The sequence below is a fragment of the Paroedura picta genome, chromosome 3 (genome assembly GCF_049243985.1).
Source record: "Paroedura picta isolate Pp20150507F chromosome 3, Ppicta_v3.0, whole genome shotgun sequence".
In the NCBI taxonomy this organism is placed as follows: Eukaryota; Metazoa; Chordata; class Lepidosauria; order Squamata; family Gekkonidae; genus Paroedura; species Paroedura picta.
In genome coordinates, this window is record NC_135371.1 from 137,443,606 (window position 1) to 137,462,986 (window position 19,381).

Below are 19,381 nucleotides of genomic sequence, written 5' to 3' on the forward strand. Positions count from 1 at the left end.
GTAAGGGAAAAGACAAAAACCAAATCTTGGATTAGATTTGGTGTTGAAAGAGAGTGGCCAGTTCCCCTTACAAGACAATGTGCTTGGCTTGCTGGAGGGGAGTCTTGGGTGGGGTGCCTTTGTCTCTCTGTACTTGCCAGGTGTGCTGACAAACTCCTCTTTTGTTTGCAAGCAAGTAGGTTGGGGGAAGCGTAACTCCAAGTCCTGCTACAGAGCCAGAAGTGGGTTTTAGTTGCTCTCCCATTATGCTTTGCAAGGCTTGACCTGGCTTTTCTCTCTCTGGTGCCAGGGTCTGCGCAGGAGTGTCAGGAAGGGTTGACACGGGTGTGCCGGCCTTTGATGGAGGGGTGACAGCCCACATAACAATCCCCCCCTTCATTTGGGAACTACAAAGAGTGGAACTCTTTGGAACCTTCACAAATGACCAAAACACATGTAAGCAAAGATAAACTGTCCACAAAAGAAAATAGTCAGAAAGACTTTTGGGAGGGTGAGGTAGGTTTCCAGTTCTTGCCACTAGAAAAACTTCCTACTGTATCAAAGCCAAATTAAAAGCAAAAATAGTATTAGGAGCTAAGGGCTGGTCCCTTTTAGGTGACTGTGGAAATGTGCTGGCAAAGTGAAAACTGAATCTTTTCCCTTATGACACGTATGGGCAGTTATTTCTAACATGCGGGCAGCAATCTACCTTACAAATACAATCTATAATAAAACATTATTCTAAATATCATTAATTAAAATTACATTAAAATGCTTAAATCCTAAGGGAAAATACACACACATACACATCAATACAACAATACAATAATAGTAAATGAAATAAAATACATAATTCTCATGGAGGGAAAGAGGTTAGGAATCTTTCCCTTTAAATCAAATGTCCAATCCGGTAGCGCTAGCAGCTGCAATTGCTTTGCTGCTAGTCAGTCCAGTCCATGTGTAGGCTAGAGTCAAAAATTTTCTAATCAAAGATGAATTTTTATTCCATCACCATCTTGAGTTGGTAGACAGGAAGGGCAGCTGTAGGTGATGCAGGTCCACAGCTATACAAGAAAAATGCAGTGGAACGGAGGGATCCTGTCCATGCTGGTGAAAGGCAGAAAACAGTTCACAGCAGAGTCCATAGTCCTTGAGGCTGCATGAAGTATCTTCCTGGAATACCCAGGCAGGGGAAAAGCAGGAAGCATAATAGTTCAAAGCCAACTCCAGGTCAGGAGGTGAATTTCAGTAGCAGCCAGTAGAGGGCGCAGAGTAGACCAAGGGTCCATTATGGGTACGAGGCAATCAGGTACAGTCTGTTGAATTGTCCCTTTTCCCAGCAGGCGAGGTAGAAAAGGGCAATGGCCAGGGCGATCTGGCAGATGAGGATGATGATGGGGTGCATCTTGAAATTGATGGCACTGGTAGCATTGCTGGACCATCTTAGGAGGGATTCCCACCACTGGTGATGTCCCGAGTTAGTAATCTTGATGGCTAAAGTGGAGATCTGGTTACCGTTATCAGTGACGATCAGGATGGCAGCGTCTCCAGCTGCTTTCACTGCTTCCAGGGTTTTCCAAAGAGCAGGATGCATGAGGAGGTGGTGGAGGGGTTCCATACCAAGTCCCAGGATGACAGGAGAGATATGGGAGCTCTTGCTTCGTCCAGAGGAGAGCGGTGTAAGCGAAGACCCATTCATGGATTGAGTACATCTTACAGAAACAGTGATTAAATAATGGTGCCATGGGCTGGATCCGGTGATAACCAATGGCCAAATTATGCTCTTGGGTCACATCCAAAAGAGCATTTTTCCTGATCAATTTTCGGTGGGGGCAAGGCACTGGTGATGTGCCTCCAGGGCTTCACTGTCACAGATGAGGCCTTATTTCTCCCGGCATTGGCAACCTTGGACATTGACTGTCTGCCAACCCGTAGAAGAGAGATCCTAGCCCAGTGGCTAACATAGAGAATGTCTCCGGACTGAGTTAGAAGTCCAAGAAGAACTACAGGGTGAATTTGGAAAAATTCCTGTGGAACTACTGTCGCCACGAACAGGCGGCGCAATCCCGGCTCGATCTTGACATGCAAGAGAGCCCACCAATCAAATAGGGCATTCGGTATGAGGGTTGCCATCATGAACTGCTTTACTTAATGTGGCCCTCAGATTTAGGTCTGATTAGTTCCGTGACTAGGGCCAAATTAATAGAGTGAGCCTGCGCACATGCAAGTGCCAGGGAAACGTTCGCTCATTGAGTTCATGGAGTGCTGTACTTCTACAACAATCTCCAGAGAATTTTGGAATGGTTTGGCCAGTCGAGAGGTGGCATCAGTTGCTACTGCCAGTTTATTTGTCAGAACTTCATTTTTTTCTACATCCATCAGGGAAGCACCCATGCCAATTGGGGCTAACCAGATGGATACATTTATTTAGCTGTGTAAGGTATTCTCCCCCCCTCGCGTCCGAGAGCGGGCAAGGTCTTTGTCCCTATTTCCCTTTACCCTGGATCAAACTGGAGGAAGGTTTCTGCCACACCTTCCAAAGCAGGCTTCCCTGAATTGCTCAGTGAGAGTTGTTTGACCACAACTGTTGTGGTGGGGGCTGGAGGTTTGACCTCCGGGGGCTCTTCAGTGGCGCAATCCTCCTGGGGATTGTCCGATTGTCCTTTCCATTCCTTAAGCTGGGAACAATGGAAGTACTTGTAGCGGGTGGATCCCCTTTGGGGGATAGCCACTTGGTACACTGCAGGGCTCACTCTTTTTGTGATTGGGACTGGACCCAACCATTTTGCTGACAGGACATGATTTTTCTCCCAAAAGTTCCGGTACATGACCAATTGGCCAATTTCCCATTGCCGTGGGTTGCGAACCCACCCAAGCCGTTTGTCCACGCACCTTTGTGCAGTCCCAAGTTTCTCTGCTACCTGCCTGTGGATAGTAGCAATCTCTTGGACCAACCGGCTCACCCACTCATTGTTCACAACTATTGCATCCAGGTCGCTTGGGAGACTGGTGTCTAGCCACAGACTTTCAGGGAGAACCATTTTCCTCCCAGTCATTACCTGGTGGGGAGAGTACCCGTGCATAGCTTTTGTCCCTCGGATTGCCATAAGGACTATAGGGAGCTTCTCATCCCAGTCCCTTCCAGAGGACTTTACCATTTTCCGTAATGCTTCCTTTAGCGTACGGTTGGTTCGCTCAATTCCACCCGAGGATTGGGGGTGAGCGGCTATGTGGAACCTCTGCTTAATGCCCAAAGCGCGGCAGAGTTCCTGAGTGACCTCGCCGATGAAATGGCCACCCGAATCTGAGTCTATTACTCGCGGAAGACCGAATCTACTGAAGATGTTGTTAAACAACAACCTTGCAGTGGTGGCTGCAGTGTTGTTCCTGCAAGGAAAAGCCTCAATCCATTTGCTGAAGGGGTCCACTACCGTGAGGCAGTAACGGTTGCCTCGGGGGGTGGTAGGTAATGGCCCAATAAAGTCAATCTGAAGGCGAGCCCATGGACCTTCAATGCGCTGGTGCTGGATGGCAGCTTTAGGACCTGAAGGGTCCGCATTTACCATAGCGCAGGCAAGGCAGTTGTTGACCCACTGCTCTATGTCCTGGCGCATGGCTGGCCACCAGCCTGTTTCCTTAACCCGTTCCAGGGTGATGTCCTTACCCCGGTGCCCTTGCTCATGGGCAAATTGGATCAAGTCTCCCCGAACTTCAGAGGGGACTAGCCAGTGGAGCTGGTCAGAGGAATCTTTGGCCCAAATGATTCCATCCTGTGTCACAATTTGGTACTTCCCTGTTGGATCCCTGCCTGCTTCCATTAAGTCCTTGACCTGTGTGTCTCCTTCCTGCAATGTAGCAAGGTCCAGGAGAGGGGTGATTGCTTGCTTGGCCTTGCGAGTGACTACGGGCTGAATGGGCGGGAGAGTGCGAGATTCCAGGAAGGGCCCCCCTGGGTCCATCAGAGCAGCCTCTTTCGCAAGAGCGTCCGCTCTGTTATTCCAGACACAAATGTCTGACGCATTCTTCTGGTGCCCCTTAACATGTGCAACCCAGGTAGGAGCAGTTCGATTTTGAATGAGCTCTGCAATGCGCAGCCATTTGGCGAGGTGAGAGATGGGTTTCCCATCTGAGGTTTTGCATCCATTTCTGAGCCAAATGGGGAGCCAGACTGTGGCTGTCTTGGCGACCCAGTCAGAGTCCGTGTAGACTGCCAGGGGACAGTCTGGAGCTTCGAACCCCAAGATCTCTTGGAGAGCTGTCACTTCAGCAGCTTGGCTGGAGTGAGGACGGGCAATGCCAGAAAGAAAGAAGGAGTCATGGACTCGGATTGCTCCATAGCCCGTTCTAGGAGAGCCATTCACATGTTGGGATGACCCGTCACAGAACCAACATGCAAAGCCTTGCAGTTGTGCTTCTGCTAGGGGGGCACCCCAAGAGACTGGCCAGTCCATGGACTCTACCACAGGAAGAGGGCACTCATGCTGCTCACCCTTGACAATGAGTCCATAGGGGGCAGGGCACTCTCTCTGTTCCTTTTTAAAGTCTACGCCCCGATTGACTAGAGCGAGGGTCCATTGTGCTATGCGAGTGTTAGTCACTTGGCCGTTCTGGATGCGTCCAGAGATGATGTACTTTAAAGGGGTATGGGTAGACTGAACAATGACCTTCGCACCACCAATGATGAATTCCCAGTGTGTCAGCGCCCAGACTAGAGCCAAACATTCCTTCTCACAAGGACTGAACTTGGCCTCTACGGGGCTGAAATTCCTGGAAGCATAGGCTACTACACGGGCTGTACCTGCCTGGTTTTGACTTAAGGTTGCACCCATGCTTAAGTCTGATGTGGCAAGTTGGACATAGAAAGGTTTTCCAATGTCTGGATGAGCAAGCGCAGGGGCACTAACAAGACTACGCTTAAGCTCTGCAAAAGCCTCCTGCTGTTTGGGGCCCCATTCCCACTTGGCATCCTTCTTGAGGAGCTGGTACAGAGGCCGAGCCTTTTCTGCAAAAGACTCTATAAAATCCCTGGAAAAGTTAAACGTTCCCAGGAGAGCACGTAGAGTATGCGTGTCGGTGGGGGCAGGGAGCTTAGCGATGACTTCCACCCGCTGAGAGTCAGGGGTCCTTCCTTCAGTACCTAGGGAAAGACCCAGGTATTTTACCTCCTTCTGTACTAGCTGAGCCTTCTCACGGCTAGCTTTAAAGCCTTTCTCTTGAATGATAGACAGCACTTCCTGTGTGATTTCTCGTGTACACTCTTCCGTGTCAGAATGGATCAACACGTCATCTACATATGAAAGCACGTGGTTCCTAGACTCTGGCCTGAGCTTCTCCCACATTTGCATCACATGTGCATGGCAAATGCTAGGGCTAGAGTGAAATCCCTGGGGAGTACGTTTAAAAACATATTGCTGGCCGCGAAATGTGAAGGCAAACTTGTACCAACATGATTCGTGCAGCTTGATTGAATGAAAGGCATTTGCCAGATCAATGACACTGTACCACTTAGACCCTGCAGCTATGGCTGCCAAGATCTCATTGTATTTTGCAACAACGGGCGCTACTTGAGGGGTGGCTGCATTAAGCGCTCTAAAATCCACTGTCATTCGCCAAGTCACCCCGTCTGCTTTAAGAACGGGCCAGAGAGGAGCATTGCATATGGACTGCATAGGTGTTATGACATCCCATTTTAGCAAGCCCTCGATAGTCTTGCCAATACCGACCTCTGCCTCTGCAGGGTACCGGTACTGCCGTTGGGGAGGGGGGTCTTTCCCCTCAATGAGCACGCAGGCGCCTCGCACCAACCCACATTCTGCCTTGTCCCTTACCCAGATGTCAGGAAACTCCTGTACCCAGGGGTCAGTGGACAAAGGTGCTAGGGGAAGGGGGGCCTTGAGGGCTGCACAACGGTGGATGGCAGACACCTCTGTGGGGCCATCTTTTAGGCTCCAAAGGAAGCCATTTGCCAGATCCATGGTTACCTTGTGGCGGCGGAGGAAGGGCATTCCGAGAATGCCATCATCCTCTCCCTGGTTCTCGCAAGCCTCGATCCGAGTTGTGAGTTTCCCTACCATGAGAGGGATGTCCTGCCAGACTTTGGCTCGGTGGGTTCCTCCTCCAAAGCCAGCAAGTGCTCGGGCTTCTGAAGTGGGAGTTCCCATGGCTGCAAGCCTAGGGTGGAGGATATCAAGAGAAGCCCCTGTATCCACCAGGAGGGAGGCGGAAAGAGAGTTCCCGGAGGTCCCGACGCCCGCCTTGACCGTCGGTCTCCCCCAAGTGTCAGGCACAAGCTTTGCCATTACACCCAGTGGGAGATCTCTGGACCTCGGGCACCCCTATTCTGACCCCCCCTCGGCTTCTGGAAAGCCGGGGTAGTATGGGAAAGGATTTTCCGGGTCTTGCAAAGAGGCAACCGGCTGTGTGCCAGCAGCTGGTGCTGGTAGGGCTCTCATCAGGTCCGTGTAGGCCTGGATCATGACTTCTAGAGGCTGTTGGTCAAACTGCCGCATGTCCTGACCCATCTCCTTCAGACGAAACCAGAACCAGTTCCGGACTGATTTTCTGGCTGCCTCTGCAGGAGGGAGGCTGGCCGGAGCCATAGGAGCTGACGGCTGAGCAGGAGCTGGAACCGTGTTACTGGGGAGCGGGGATGGGCGGGGACCGAAGGGGTTATTTGGGGAGAGGCCATTGCCGGGAGCAGCAGCAGGGCGCTCAGGACCAGGTTTGGCTCCTCCCTTGTTTCCCCCTCGATAGCCGCTCCATTTTGCAGAAAGATCCCAGGGCTGCTTGTCACTTCCTCCATTCCACTTGTGGGTGGAATGAGGGCCGTTGTTGGCATAGGTGACTGCCTGCACCGGTTCCTGTGGGCTTTTCTTGGGATGCTTGACCTGAGAACCTCGAGCATGGGCCGCCTCACGGAAAAGGTCGCCAGCGAGTCGTACCTTTTCTTCCAGCGCATACCAAGCGATGTTGGTCGGGTCAAACATGCCTATAGCAATTTTTGTTCGGGTGTTGAGACCATTGTAGAATGGTGTCTTAAAATTGTCTACATTAAAGTTCCATATACCCTCAGCATTTGCCTGAACCTTTTCAGCTAACTGCGCAAGGAAGCACTTGCGGCTTGAATAGCTTTCAGGGTTCTCATCAGGGCCTTGCTTGTCAGTGAGGAACAGTAGCTCCGCTGATTGGCCCGGCCATAGCAATTTTGCTATTTCGCGGGCCCAATTCATTGGACCTAACTGTGCCATATTACGTTGGAGTAGGCCATTCCGTAAGGCTTGTGTGTCCGGTCCAGTAGCACACACCCTTACCAATTGGCACAGATCCTCCCCGCTGGCAGTGGGGTACTGCTCTAGGGTTGTACACAGCCATTGCACGCCAGTGTCCCTACTGAGAGGGCCCAACTGGTCACCAATAGCCTTTGCTTCATGAGGCTTCCAAATCATGACTCTCTCCTGGTTGGTAACCTCGACACGGCCGTTTGCCATGTGTCTCCGGACTGTCTCATGCTGGACGGGATGGACCGGAGTGGGGGTTTCCGTCCAATCAGGGTTGATTGGCAGATGTGAGACAGCCTCTTCTGGCAGTACCTGCTCTGTGTGAGACAGGTCTGGCAGGGCAGGGAGCGTCTCGGGGTGCACAGTTGCAATGAGAGCAGTGTGAAGCCCCAATTTTTGCTTCAGACTTTCAATTTCATGGCGGCACGCATCATGGCTTATGGCTGAGACTTGTGCTGCTTTTTCCCTAGCCAGAAATTGTGCTGCACTCTGTGCCTGATCATGCAGCTTGCCCAATTCTTCCATCTTAGCAGAGGCCTCTTCTGCTCTCAGAAGAGCCTGTTGGTACTGGAGATCTTTCTCCTGTACCAGATTTGCATAGTGGTTTTTGTCCATCAGCAAGTCAAACTTCTCTCCTTGCAACTGTTCTATTTTTCGGTGGAGCTTGCTAATTACAGCGTGTCGCTCCCCTATTTCTTTCTCAAGATCTTTTCCCAGAGACTCAAGGCGAGCTTCCCTATCAGAGAGCTTGAGTGCATACTTGCGCTCCTGATTTTCCAGTACTAGTTGGAGGTCCTGTTCCAAACTTTCCGACGCTGTTTGGAGTTCTCTAATCTGTGCCACACTGTCCTGCAGTACTAAAGGGAAGGAGGGGAACGGAAAACAGCCCACCCAGAATTCACACAACAGCGATTGGCAAACTCACTCAGACAACAAAAGCCACTAGTTCGACTCAGAGACTTTTCCCCTACGTCACCGAGGTTTTAAACCGAGGTAGTTGCACCTCTGCATTTACCACGGAATAAAAAGCCCTGGGGCAATTGCCCGCGTGATCCACCAGATCTGTTACGCCAAATGCGTGTCTGTAAGGACACGTGTCTAAATTTAGTTGTGGGGAATCAGCTAGTAGAGCCAGCAAGAGGCAGCGTGGCGTAACGTGGGACCTTGTATTGCACAGTTTACTGGGTAATTATGTCACTGAGATAGAACCAAGGCAGACAATGATCTAAACATGGAAGAATTTTATTAACAAACACTAATTAGACAAAAGACAACACGTGCGCACTCTAGCAAAGAAATGTACATTCCTAGCCACTAGCACACAAGGAAAAGGCTTATAGGGGAGGAACCTATACTAAGGGTTGATTGGAAGTGATATCTACCTGTCTTCTGGGTGGAGCAGAGTTCCGGAGGTCCAGGGAAGCAATTTGGGGCGACGGACGAGGGACCAAGACGAACGTCGGACAGAGTTTCTGTACCCTAGAAACTGACTGCATTTTGTGACTGTGGGAGCCCAATATTTAAAGGAAATTTGTGACCTGAGGTGATAGGGGGCTGATCCTACCTTGTCCAGGGCTTAGACAAAGAGTTTGATGGCTGGAGCAGGGTCCCAACAAAGAAACGGGTTGCTGAGACAAAGAAACTAGCTGCTGGGAATATGAAGAAATATTTCCTGTCTAGAAGGGCTGATGGCCCATTTCTGGCAAATCCTGGATGATTGCTTGTGCCTGGGGATAGTGGTAAGGGAAAAGACAAAAACCAAATCTTGGATTAGATTTGGTGTTGAAAGAGAGTGGCCAGTTCCCCTTACAAGACAATGTGCTTGGCTTGCTGGAGGGGAGTCTTGGGTGGGGTGCCTTTGTCTCTCTGTACTTGCCAGGTGTGCTGACAAACTCCTCTTTTGTTTGCAAGCAAGTAGGTTGGGGGAAGCGTAACTCCAAGTCCTGCTACAGAGCCAGAAGTGGGTTTTAGTTGCTCTCCCATTATGCTTTGCAAGGCTTGACCTGGCTTTTCTCTCTCTGGTGCCAGGGTCTGCGCAGGAGTGTCAGGAAGGGTTGACACGGGTGTGCCAGCCTTTGATGGAGGGGTGACAGCCCACATAACAATGCTTGTGCAAGGCATAGGATCTAGCCGCTTTATTTACTCCTCAGTAATCCACACAGAATCTGATGCTCCCATCTGGTTTTGGCATGAGGACAATTGGGCTCCTTTATTTACTGTGCGACAGCTCGATAACGTCTAAGCAGAGGATCTCCTCTACCTTGCAGTCCATTTTCTCCCATTGCTTCTGTGAAATGAGTGACAAGGAGGTCTGGACCACCACCCCTGGGGCTGTCTGGATGTTGTGCATGACCAGTCTGGTGAAGCCCAGCCATTGAAAGAAAACCTTCAGACAGTGAGACAGCACCTGGTATAAGTTTTGCTTCTGGGCCACTGATAGACGCCTAGCTGGAGGGCCTCCTTCTCCACAATGTAGGCAGATCAGGGCAAGTTGTTCTCTGGGAGTTCTCTGACTGGGGTGATCAATTGACACTGCTCCACTAGCCAGGACCACCAGTGCTTCAGATGGTAAATATGTTGCTGCCTCCATTTCCTCCATCTCTCTATACACAGAACTTTGTATGAGAGAGGTCCTAACGGCTGCCTCACTTGGAAAGGCCCCTGCCATGTGTATCTGTGAAGGCCCAGAGCTTCTCAGCTCACCAGTGCCCTGTCTCCAGAATGCAAAGTCTTCTCCCATGTCCCCTTAATGGCCTTTCTGAACATTCTGGGCACAGGCCAGATTCTGCTGAGCCTCTTCTTGAACTCTTTCCAGCCTTTCAGTCAGTTGTCTTACATAATCCTCCAGTGGGGCCCCAGGACAGTCTACTTCTTGGGCCCACTGCTCCTCCACCAAGCCCAAAATACCTCGGAGCTTTCAGCCATAAAGGAGTTCAAACAGGAACCCCATGGAGGCTTGGGGTGTCTCTCAGAGGGCAAAGAGTGTGGTGTCCAAGCAGGGATAACATTCATGGGCAAGTTTCCTCAGCATGGCCTTCGGTGTCTGGTTGGTTCTTTCTACTAAATCAACTGTCTGGGGATGATGAATGAAGGTAAACAGTTGGTCAATGTGTAGATCCCTACAGACTTGTGTCAGGAGCACTGAGGTAAAGAGGAACCTGTGGTCAGTCAAGACCTCACAGAAGGCCCACCAGAGCAAAGAGTCTCATCAAGGCCCTGGCCACTCCAGTACATTTCTATTGCAGAGGTCCACCACTTTGGGGTATCATGTGGCATAGTCCATAAGGATCAATATATATCTCGCTTGGCAGTGTGGTGTAGGTGAACTACAAAGTCCATGGCCACTGAATAGCAGTGGCAGGAGTGGTGCTCTAGGGGCTGGCATTGTGCTCATTTTTTTGATGACCAAAGGTCATAAAAATGGACCAACACTTGCTTCAATGTGTTCCTCCCTGCTTGGTGGCTGGGCCACCACCAGCACCCTGTTGCAAGAAGCCATGGGCAACAGGAGCTGCCATATCTCCCCTAACTGACCAGGCACCACCCAGAACCATAGCCCCGGTTGCAGCTTATTTGGACCTTTGGGCTCACCTCTCCTCCACCACCTTGCCTTCTCTTACCACAGTAACATCACACAGACCATCCAGGGATGAATCTTGGGTCAACCTTCCATCAGGCATGGTCTTCCACCAACTCTGGGATCGTATCCTCATATAACGTGCCTTCCCCGGGATCTTAGTTCGTCGATTATTGGGTCTCCCCAAATGCATCTCTGCCTATACAATATATTTGGAGACTGGCGTCATCCAACTGGCTTCTTTAGCCTGGCTTTGCATCTTTAAATACTGGCTTTGCCTGAATCTTAGAGCCCAAGTGGGGAGCCTGTTCTTCCTTATATTTATCTGATAATTTATCACCCTAGTTTGTGAAAATAAACAACAAACTAAAGTTTTTAGGCCTGTCTACTGAGCCTTTGGAAAACTTCGAAGAGAAATAGTCGTATAATACCATCAGGCAACAAATCTTGGATATTGATTACCAGAACACTGTCGCTGGAGTATGCAGAACGTGCTCTCCCATCTTTTTAAAACTCTATCCTCCGGTAAGGAGGATCCCGGAGTATTTTACATCCTTAGCATTGCCTTCCTTGAAACAATTTTTTATGCTTGCGAGACTAAACCTCCTACCGACAGCAGTGACTAAAGGTCGCTACGCTAAAATCCCATACGCCGACAGACTTTGTAAGTGCTCGTTAAAGAAACCTGAGTTGGTAGAACATGTTCTTCTGTTTTGTGAGCAGCACAACCATCTTATAGAATGGTCCATAAATCGTCTCATGAGGGAGAACAAGATTCACGAATAAGTTTCTCTTATCGGATCAAAACTCTCAAGTAACCGAAGTTATTGCAAAATTCCTCCATAGGATTTTCTTCAAATGAATTGGGAATTGAAATACCTTGTCTTTTAACACAAATGCTTTCTTATGGTTATGTCAATGAAGCTGCTTTGACTTTGAAACCTTTGACCTGAGTTAGAAGCTCCAACAAATCAGGCACATCTCTCCCCAACAACATGGGAAACGGGAGCTGCTGGACAGAAGCCAACTGCAGGAGCTGTATCATGTCCCAACAGCCCACCTCCACCTTAGCCATTGGGCACTGAGTAAAATCCATTTCCGTGGCCAAAGGGCTACCTCCTTAGGTGGCTGGTCACCCTGTGTAGTTGCTGTCCCAGCACGAGGCATTGTGGAGCAAGTTTGCATTAGCAAGCTAGCAGGCTTCAGGACTTCCTTGGTGCGCTTCCACCCAGGTGGGCTAGTATGTGGGGCAGGGGCTTCTTTACTGTGGCCTCAGGTCCCACATTATCCACCATGTTGTCACGATTCTCTTTCCGCCCAGGAGACCTGGAGCAAAGTCCCCCCTCATCTGCCGCCTGATGGATGGAGAAGGGATTTTCTTCAGAGTGTTCCTCCTCATTCAAATTCCTGAGCTCTGTGGGGGCTGCAGGCACTCACTGCCTTTCTCTGCCTGTTTGCTCTGTTCCCCTCCTTGCTCCTTCTTTCCTGTCTCTTTCTGTTTTCCATGCCTGCCTGCTCACCTGGTCTTTCACATTCTTTCTCCTCTCCCTTGCATCTGACCTCTTCCCTTGGTCCTGCTTTCCTTTTATCCACCCCCTTGTTGCATTCCGCTCCCTCCACCCAAGTGCACAAATAACCCTTGGCAGAGTCCTGTCATTTGGCTTAATGGGCATGCCCTTCCTCCACACCACAGCAAGCCAGATGGGCCACTTACCCTCAGCTCTGGCTTCTCTTCCCCTCTGGCAGCAACTGTCCTCCTCTTGCTGTTGAGGGCAAGCATTGCTCCTGAAGTGGCCTTGGTTTGCGGCCTCAGCACAGGGCTTAGCTGGCTATGGGATGGGCCCCTTGGCCCCTTGTTGTTGTCCACTGGGGGTGGGGGCTGTCCTTCTGCCACTTCTTGTTTCCAGGAGGCTTTGGGCAAGAAGCTCTTCCACCAACATCAGGGTGAGTTATCCCAGGAGCTGGAAACTCCTTTGGGGGCACCAGGGAATGGCTGCAGTGAGAGGGGTTCAGCCAGGTTGCAGCCTGGGCCACTTGGACAATCCCACCCTATTTCATTAATCGCTTCTTCACTTTGTGATTTTGTTCTGTGCTCAAAAATATTGCTGCAGCCAAAGCAGTGTAACTGCCATCAATAAAGGAAATTGAAAAATCAGTTTGGCTGGGAAACAGGAAGTGGACAAACTTTGTTGGGTAAATATGGCAGCTGAGGACCGCAAGTCTGAGTTGAAATAGGTCCCAGGAGTCTGAAAGAGCATGTATCATAAAGCCAAGGATGGCTGTACAGAATTATCAGTGGACTAAGAATCAAGTGCCAGGGAGAAGGAAAGAGAATGAGACTGAAGCCACTGGGAGGCAGAGGATAATACGATCCAAGAAAAAGGCACTGCAGTACTGAGCTCTGGGAGGCTATGGAGCACTTCACCTAATGCCTGAAGACAGGAGACCCAGTAGAAAGGAGTCTTTTTCTTAAGAAAGGTGGACTGTAAATGCTATAATAAAATAAATAAATGGAGAAGGTGGCGGTGAGGCGGAATACAGGGCAAGCAGAGAGTAACGTTAGCTGAAGCTTTGGAGACTAGGATATTGCAGACTACGGAGCTACAGGAGCACAAAGTTGCCAGATCCCACGAGAGCTCTAGAACACATTAAGAGTTGCCCAGGGGATGCTAGATTCATATCAAGTAGCGCCTTATATAAACCAACAAGATGTTTGGAGTATGAGCTTCCAGAGTCAAAGCTCGCTTTGTCAGATTGGGGGGGGGGGGGGTTCTGTCAGGAATGACTTTGTGATGAGAAAACATTGCACACCTTGCAACATCCTCCCTGTTGTGCCACTCTAGGGTACGTCCTGAGAGGAACTGGGAGCTGATCTGAATCAGTCCAGCCATTTTGGGGCTGTCGTTTCCATTGAGTACACCCTGCGTGACAATAAAAGCTGCTTCTGCCTGTCTGTGAGCTGCTCTCTCAAAGCCATCAGTTTAGCTGCAGTGATGTTGCAGAACGTTAGTGAGGAACTCAGCTGCAGAGGGAGAAGATTAAAGAATTTTCCTTTCAGCACTTCCTGATAGAATTGGCAAGCAAGCTTTGCTTCAGGCTTTATACACAGGGTTTGGATCCAGAGGGGATTAGGGACTTGTGAGGCAAGGGAGAAGGGCAGCCTCAGAGGGGCCTGGAAGATTTTTCTGTGTGTGTGTGTGTCTCTGTGTGTGTGTGTGTGTGTGTAGTGTAGCCAGGAGATCTTGTCTGGCAGCCAGGCAAGGGACATTTGGAGGTGGTTTGTAATTGCCTACCTCCAAGTCATGACCCCTAGTGTTCCTTGGAGGAATTCCATCCAAATCCTTGGGGGCTTTACGCACCGGGATCTTTGTTGCAAATTGGTCACTGAATGAAAAATCGCCATTTAAAATAGTGGAATTCGTCGTTATGCATACCTGCCTTTGTAGTGGAATCCAGTTGCGTTTTGTAGCGTTTCCCACAGCTTCCGGTCTCGGCAGAAAAGGAAGCGCTATTGCCAAGCTTGTCCCGCCCCTGGCCGTCAAGCAGCCAATGGGCAGCCGTTAGCATGCTCCCAAACAGCCCCTTTCCCTTTAAGAAAGGTTTTTTAAAAAAAAAAAAAACAGACCCATAGCAACGAATCTGGGTAGATTCGTTGCAACGGAGAGACCCATCCAGCTGCCTAATGTGAGCTGTCGTTTGATCGTATGATCGTTGCCACGCTGCCTCGAGTGATAACCCCCCCCCCTCTCACGGGCCCGATTTTCGGCTGAATTAATGTGTAAAAAATAAAGGGACTTTATTTCAGCAAACGGGCTTTTATGTGGTTTGTGCTTAGTGACTAAAGGTGAAGGACTGAAGCCAGGGAAGCCTCTAAACAGAAAGAGGCTCGCTGGTGCGTTTATCCCCGCTCGCTCGGAGAAAAAAAAATGGCGATCACTTCGCCGGAAGTTTGGAGGACAGGCTCAGGAGGAGGGACTTTGAAGAAACCGCAACAATGTTAACGCACAGGTCTTTATCGCTAGTGTTGCAGATTGTTTGCAAGAGTGTAGCGCTTTCCGGAGGATGAATCCACTTTTTGGGATTCCCCTGAAAGCGCTACAACGAAGCGCTTTTTTCAGATCGGTTTCAGGAGTGTTGCAGATTGTCTAAGACGTCGTGCGTTATGGCAAATCAATAGCGTTTCCAATTGGCAACCATTGTGCGATTTTGAAGCCGTGCAAAAAGCCCCTCGGAGTTCTCCTATCCAAATTCTGGCCCTGCTTAGCTTCTGAAATCTGACAGGATTGGGCTTGCCTGCTCTACCAATGAATGAGGCTGCAGAGGCCTCTGAATGACCAAGGAGACAGTCAAAACAAGGAGGAGGCTTGTGAGGGGAGTGTCTGTGTGCTGTCAGGAGTGATAATTTCATATAGTAATTCAAAATCTAAACCTCTCTGTAACTGGGCAAACTCTCCAAAGAATTCTGCAGAATAGTGCACTTATTGGGTGGGGGTGGTCTTTTACTCAGGAATCTGAAAATGGATATTTACGAGATGTCATACTTTTTGGGCTGTGCCCAGATGCCTCCATGCCTTATCAATGCAGATGGAGCTCTCCCTGCTGCCACCATACAGTCATCTCAGGAGCTGCAGGAAGCTTGGAGACCTTGGTGGTTTCCTGCACTTGTGTGAGCATCATTCTTCAAGACTCTTCCTGGATTAATGGTACAAACTGAGACCCACCCCCACTTCCTGGCAGGAAGAGTCTGAGATGCTTGGCTACACACAGGAGTAGGCCCTGCTAAGTTCTGGGACATGTCATCACTGTGCACCAGAGTGAAAGTTTGTTGTGGCCTAGCAAAGCAGGGACATGTTCCAAAGCCACAGAACCTATTATTCAATTAATGCTTCCTCCCAATTCACCGTGTGTTCAGCCCAGCCGGAATCCGCTACTAAACTTTGGCTTATATATGATCCAATTACTATGATGGATGTCGATGGCATCTGTGGTGGCCACCACTTGCACTTTGGATTCCTATCCTTCTTGGCTGCTGAAAACCAATAAGAATTACTAAAAGGAGGCTTTGATGTACATCTGAAATCAAGTCACTTACTCAGGGCTCTGTTCCTTGGTCTGTCCGCTACATTAAAAATCCCAAACCCTTGCTAAGCAAGAGCGATGTAGCCATTATTTGCTGGCTCTCCAATCTGGGCAAGATGATAGAGAGCAGTTGCAAAATGACTCCACATTTTCCTGGGTGGTCCATCCTATCTGCTTTAGACCCCTTTCATTCCGTGTTAGGGGCCAGAGATGGTGCTGATGGCTTTCATAAGTCATTTTGTTTCAGTACAGACAAGAGCTGTGCCTCTTTGTTGCTCTTACTGGATTTATCCCCAGCCTTTGATACCATGGACCATTCCGTCTTATTGAGGCATTTAAAGTGAGGATTAAAGAATGTGCAATCATTCCTCAAGGCCAGGATTCAGAAGAGTGCTGTAGAAGACCAGCTGTCACTGGTGTGGGACGTCTTGTGGGTTTGACAGGGCTCAGTCATATCCACCATACTATTTAATCTCTCTGTCAAGCCCTTAGGAGAAACCATTCATAGTTTTAGAGGAGGTCATCATCAATATGCTGACAACACCCAGTGCTATGTGACTTTCTCTAAATCACGTGATGACTCTGTACACAGGACCCAAGCTACTGCCTGACTGCGGAGGAAACGGAATCCTGAGAAGACTGAGGTGATGCTGGTTGAGAAGGCTGAGGTCTTTGTAGACCAGGGGTGGTCAAACTGCGGCCCTCCAGATGTCCATGCACTACAATTCCCAGGAGCTCCTGGGAATTGTAGTCCATGGACATCTGGAGGGCCGCAGTTTGACTACCCCTGTTGTAGACTGTGGTGATGCACTCTACAAGAGTGCCCTCAGAAACTCAGTTGATATAGAAGATACTCTTTATTGTGGCTAGAAATCGTATCCATTCTGCAACCATTTCATTAGTTACATCAGTTATTGGGTTCAATTCACGGTACTGATCATCACCTACAAAACTCTTAATGGCCTTGGATCCACATACTTACAGGAGAATCCGTCCTATTGTGCTCTGCTTCATGAAGGTGCCACTTTTCAAACAGATAAGCAGTGGCTGTATATGAGCATTCGCTGCTGTGGGACTGCCTGCCTGGAGAGAACAGGGAGGCTCCATACATCTATCATCATTTTGAAGAACGTGCAAAATAGAAATGTTCAGGAATCAGTACTGTAGTAGAGAGCCTGCTTGATGTACTGGTTAAGAGGGGCAGCTTCTAATCTGTAGAGCCAGGTTTGATTTCCCATTCCTCCACATGCAGCCAGCTGGGTGACCTTGGGCTAGTCACAGTCCTGTTAGAGCTGTTTTCACAGAGCAGTTCTGTCAGAACTCTCTCAGCCCCATCTGCCTCACAGGGTATCTGTTGTGGGGAGAGGAAGGAAGGGCGATTGTCAGTTGCTTTGAGACTCCTTCAGATAGTGGAAAGCAGGCTATAAAAACAAAGTCTTCTTCTAGAATGGAACAGCTCAAGAAGATGCTTTTATATGGAAATAAACTTGCAGTCTATTATTTTATGCGACACCTTGATTTTGTTGCATTTTCTTGTCTCTGTAATCTACTTTTTGCATAATGGCTTGCCATGCCTTAGAGTTTTGGTTGTGTTGTTATCTAGTTATATCATCCTAGTCTTGTTTCATGGTTTATTAGATGTTTTATGTTTTCTGGCAGAACTGTTTCTTATATTTTGTAATCTGTTCTGAATCTCAGCAAGAAAGACCAGCTATTAATGCAATCAGTAAATAAAAATTACTCCAGCATAAGGAGTTCAGGTGGGGTGGGGGAGGAGGTGGAGCCCTGATAAAGGTTGTGTGTCTACTGGGGGGGGGGGACCAAGAAGATTTTTTTCCCCATTCACTTTTAGTAATGTTGGTTCACTCAGTAATGGCTGCCCATAGCCCTTTGCATGTTGAGCTGTTGATGGCAAATGCAAGCTGGGCTAGGAGGGAGGGGGCCGTATATTTCCCCTTGCAATAGAGCTCTTTATCGTCCGTAAATAATCAAGAGTATTGAAAGGGGGTTCCCAGAATTAGTTCTAATGTGCCTCCCTCTGAAACATGAATGTGTGTCTTGGCTTGATTTTCAGTGCTTGGTTTCTGTAAAGCGCAGTTCATCATAGGCAGATGGCAAGGATGTGTTTTTGTGGTTGAATATTTTGGCCAGTTAGAGTTTATTTTGGAAATGATGAAGACATGCTGGGAGCAGGTGAGGAAATTGTTCTTCGGTAGGCTACCTACCAGTGCAGAAAAGGGGCCATCATTCTTAGTCTTTCTCAGCCCCTTTTGTTTTAAGAATTACTTTTGGTTGGCGGGTGAGGCTGAGATTTGGGCTGTGGTTCTTCTTTTGCTATAGGTGATGTCAGGGCACAAAGACTTTCCCCCCAATTCCCCAGATATAGCTGCAGCACCAGCCAGTCTAAACGAACTGTCTTCCGTTCTCTACCTTAATTCCAGGCAGACATAAGATCCAGAGAATATATCCGGAAGCATGTGGAGGCCACTTTGCCTGTATTATCAAAGCCAGTGAGGTAGGTATGTGGGTGGCTGCATGGCCGTGCTTCCCCTTGAGACAATCTGTGCTTTAATGCTCTTTGGTAATGGCATTAAAAGGAGAGTCAAGGTAACAAGGTAAAATCACAACAAGGCCCATATAGCCCCTGCAAGCAGCTATTTCAGTCTTAGCCCCATTCCACACAGCATGCTCTTTGCAAATGGGTATGGCAGGATCGTTTGAAACTCATTATTAGTTGAGCTGGAATAAGCTGGGCAGTCTGGGCAGCGCCTAAATCTAGGAGTCAGAACTATCAGCACCTGGGGAGCAGGGAGTTCTCAAGGCTCATAGAGAGCTCTGGAAACTCTAGCATTGGTTCTACCATGTGATCTCTGCTGTCATAAATCTGGAGATGACCCAGTAACCTTGGTGGTGTTAAACTCCTAGAAAATGAAATAAGCCTTAGTCATTTAGGCCAGCCCCCCTCCCCCTTTAACTTGCAGGCTCAGCTCCCAAGAAACTTGCCAGTTCATTGCTATTGGCATTTCTAAGCCCAGATCTGCAATTCAAATAGAATACATGCCTTAGGACAGACATTTGTTTTAAGTTGTTTTTATTCTCACCTTGCTGCCTTTCTTAAACTATTTAACTAGACAATCGAGATTTTGTGTATTGAGTGTCTATAGTTCTGTGGCCACTTCCATCCATAATTCAGGAAATTCAATAAAAGTTTGTTGGAGGTTCATTCACCTTGTAACTTCTCACTTGCCTTCAGTTCTTCAGGACTTGAGCCCCTTGGGTCAGGGTTTTGGCAGGGGCAGGCTGGTGTATAAGTGAGCACAATCAGTGCCAGCCAAACCAAAAAGCTATTAGCATTGACCCCAAAAAATAAGATAATGGAAAGGGGATGGGCAGGTAGAGTTCCTTTGCTTATCTGGCAAATCATTATCCTTCTTTGAGAGCTGATATATGAAGTATCCTGCTGAAGTCA

The 19,381-nt window shown here is 48.8% G+C and overlaps 1 protein-coding gene across 8 annotated transcripts in view; it reads left to right on the top strand.

Annotated features, from left to right (window-relative positions):
• ENDOV (endonuclease V) overlaps nt 1-19,381 on the top strand; it is a 55,892-nt gene that overhangs the window by 19,288 nt on the left and 17,223 nt on the right. For 7 of the 8 annotated variants that reach the window (XR_013229470.1, XR_013229472.1, XR_013229471.1 and 4 more), the window contains one exon: nt 18,354-18,427. Coding sequence is in view for 4 of the 8 variants with exons in the window: in XM_077328210.1 (XP_077184325.1) it covers nt 18,354-18,427 (74 nt within the window). In the remaining 4 variants the exon portion in view is untranslated. The remainder of the gene's footprint in view (nt 1-18,353; nt 18,428-19,381) is intronic. The other variant, XR_013229473.1, reaches the window with a different exon arrangement.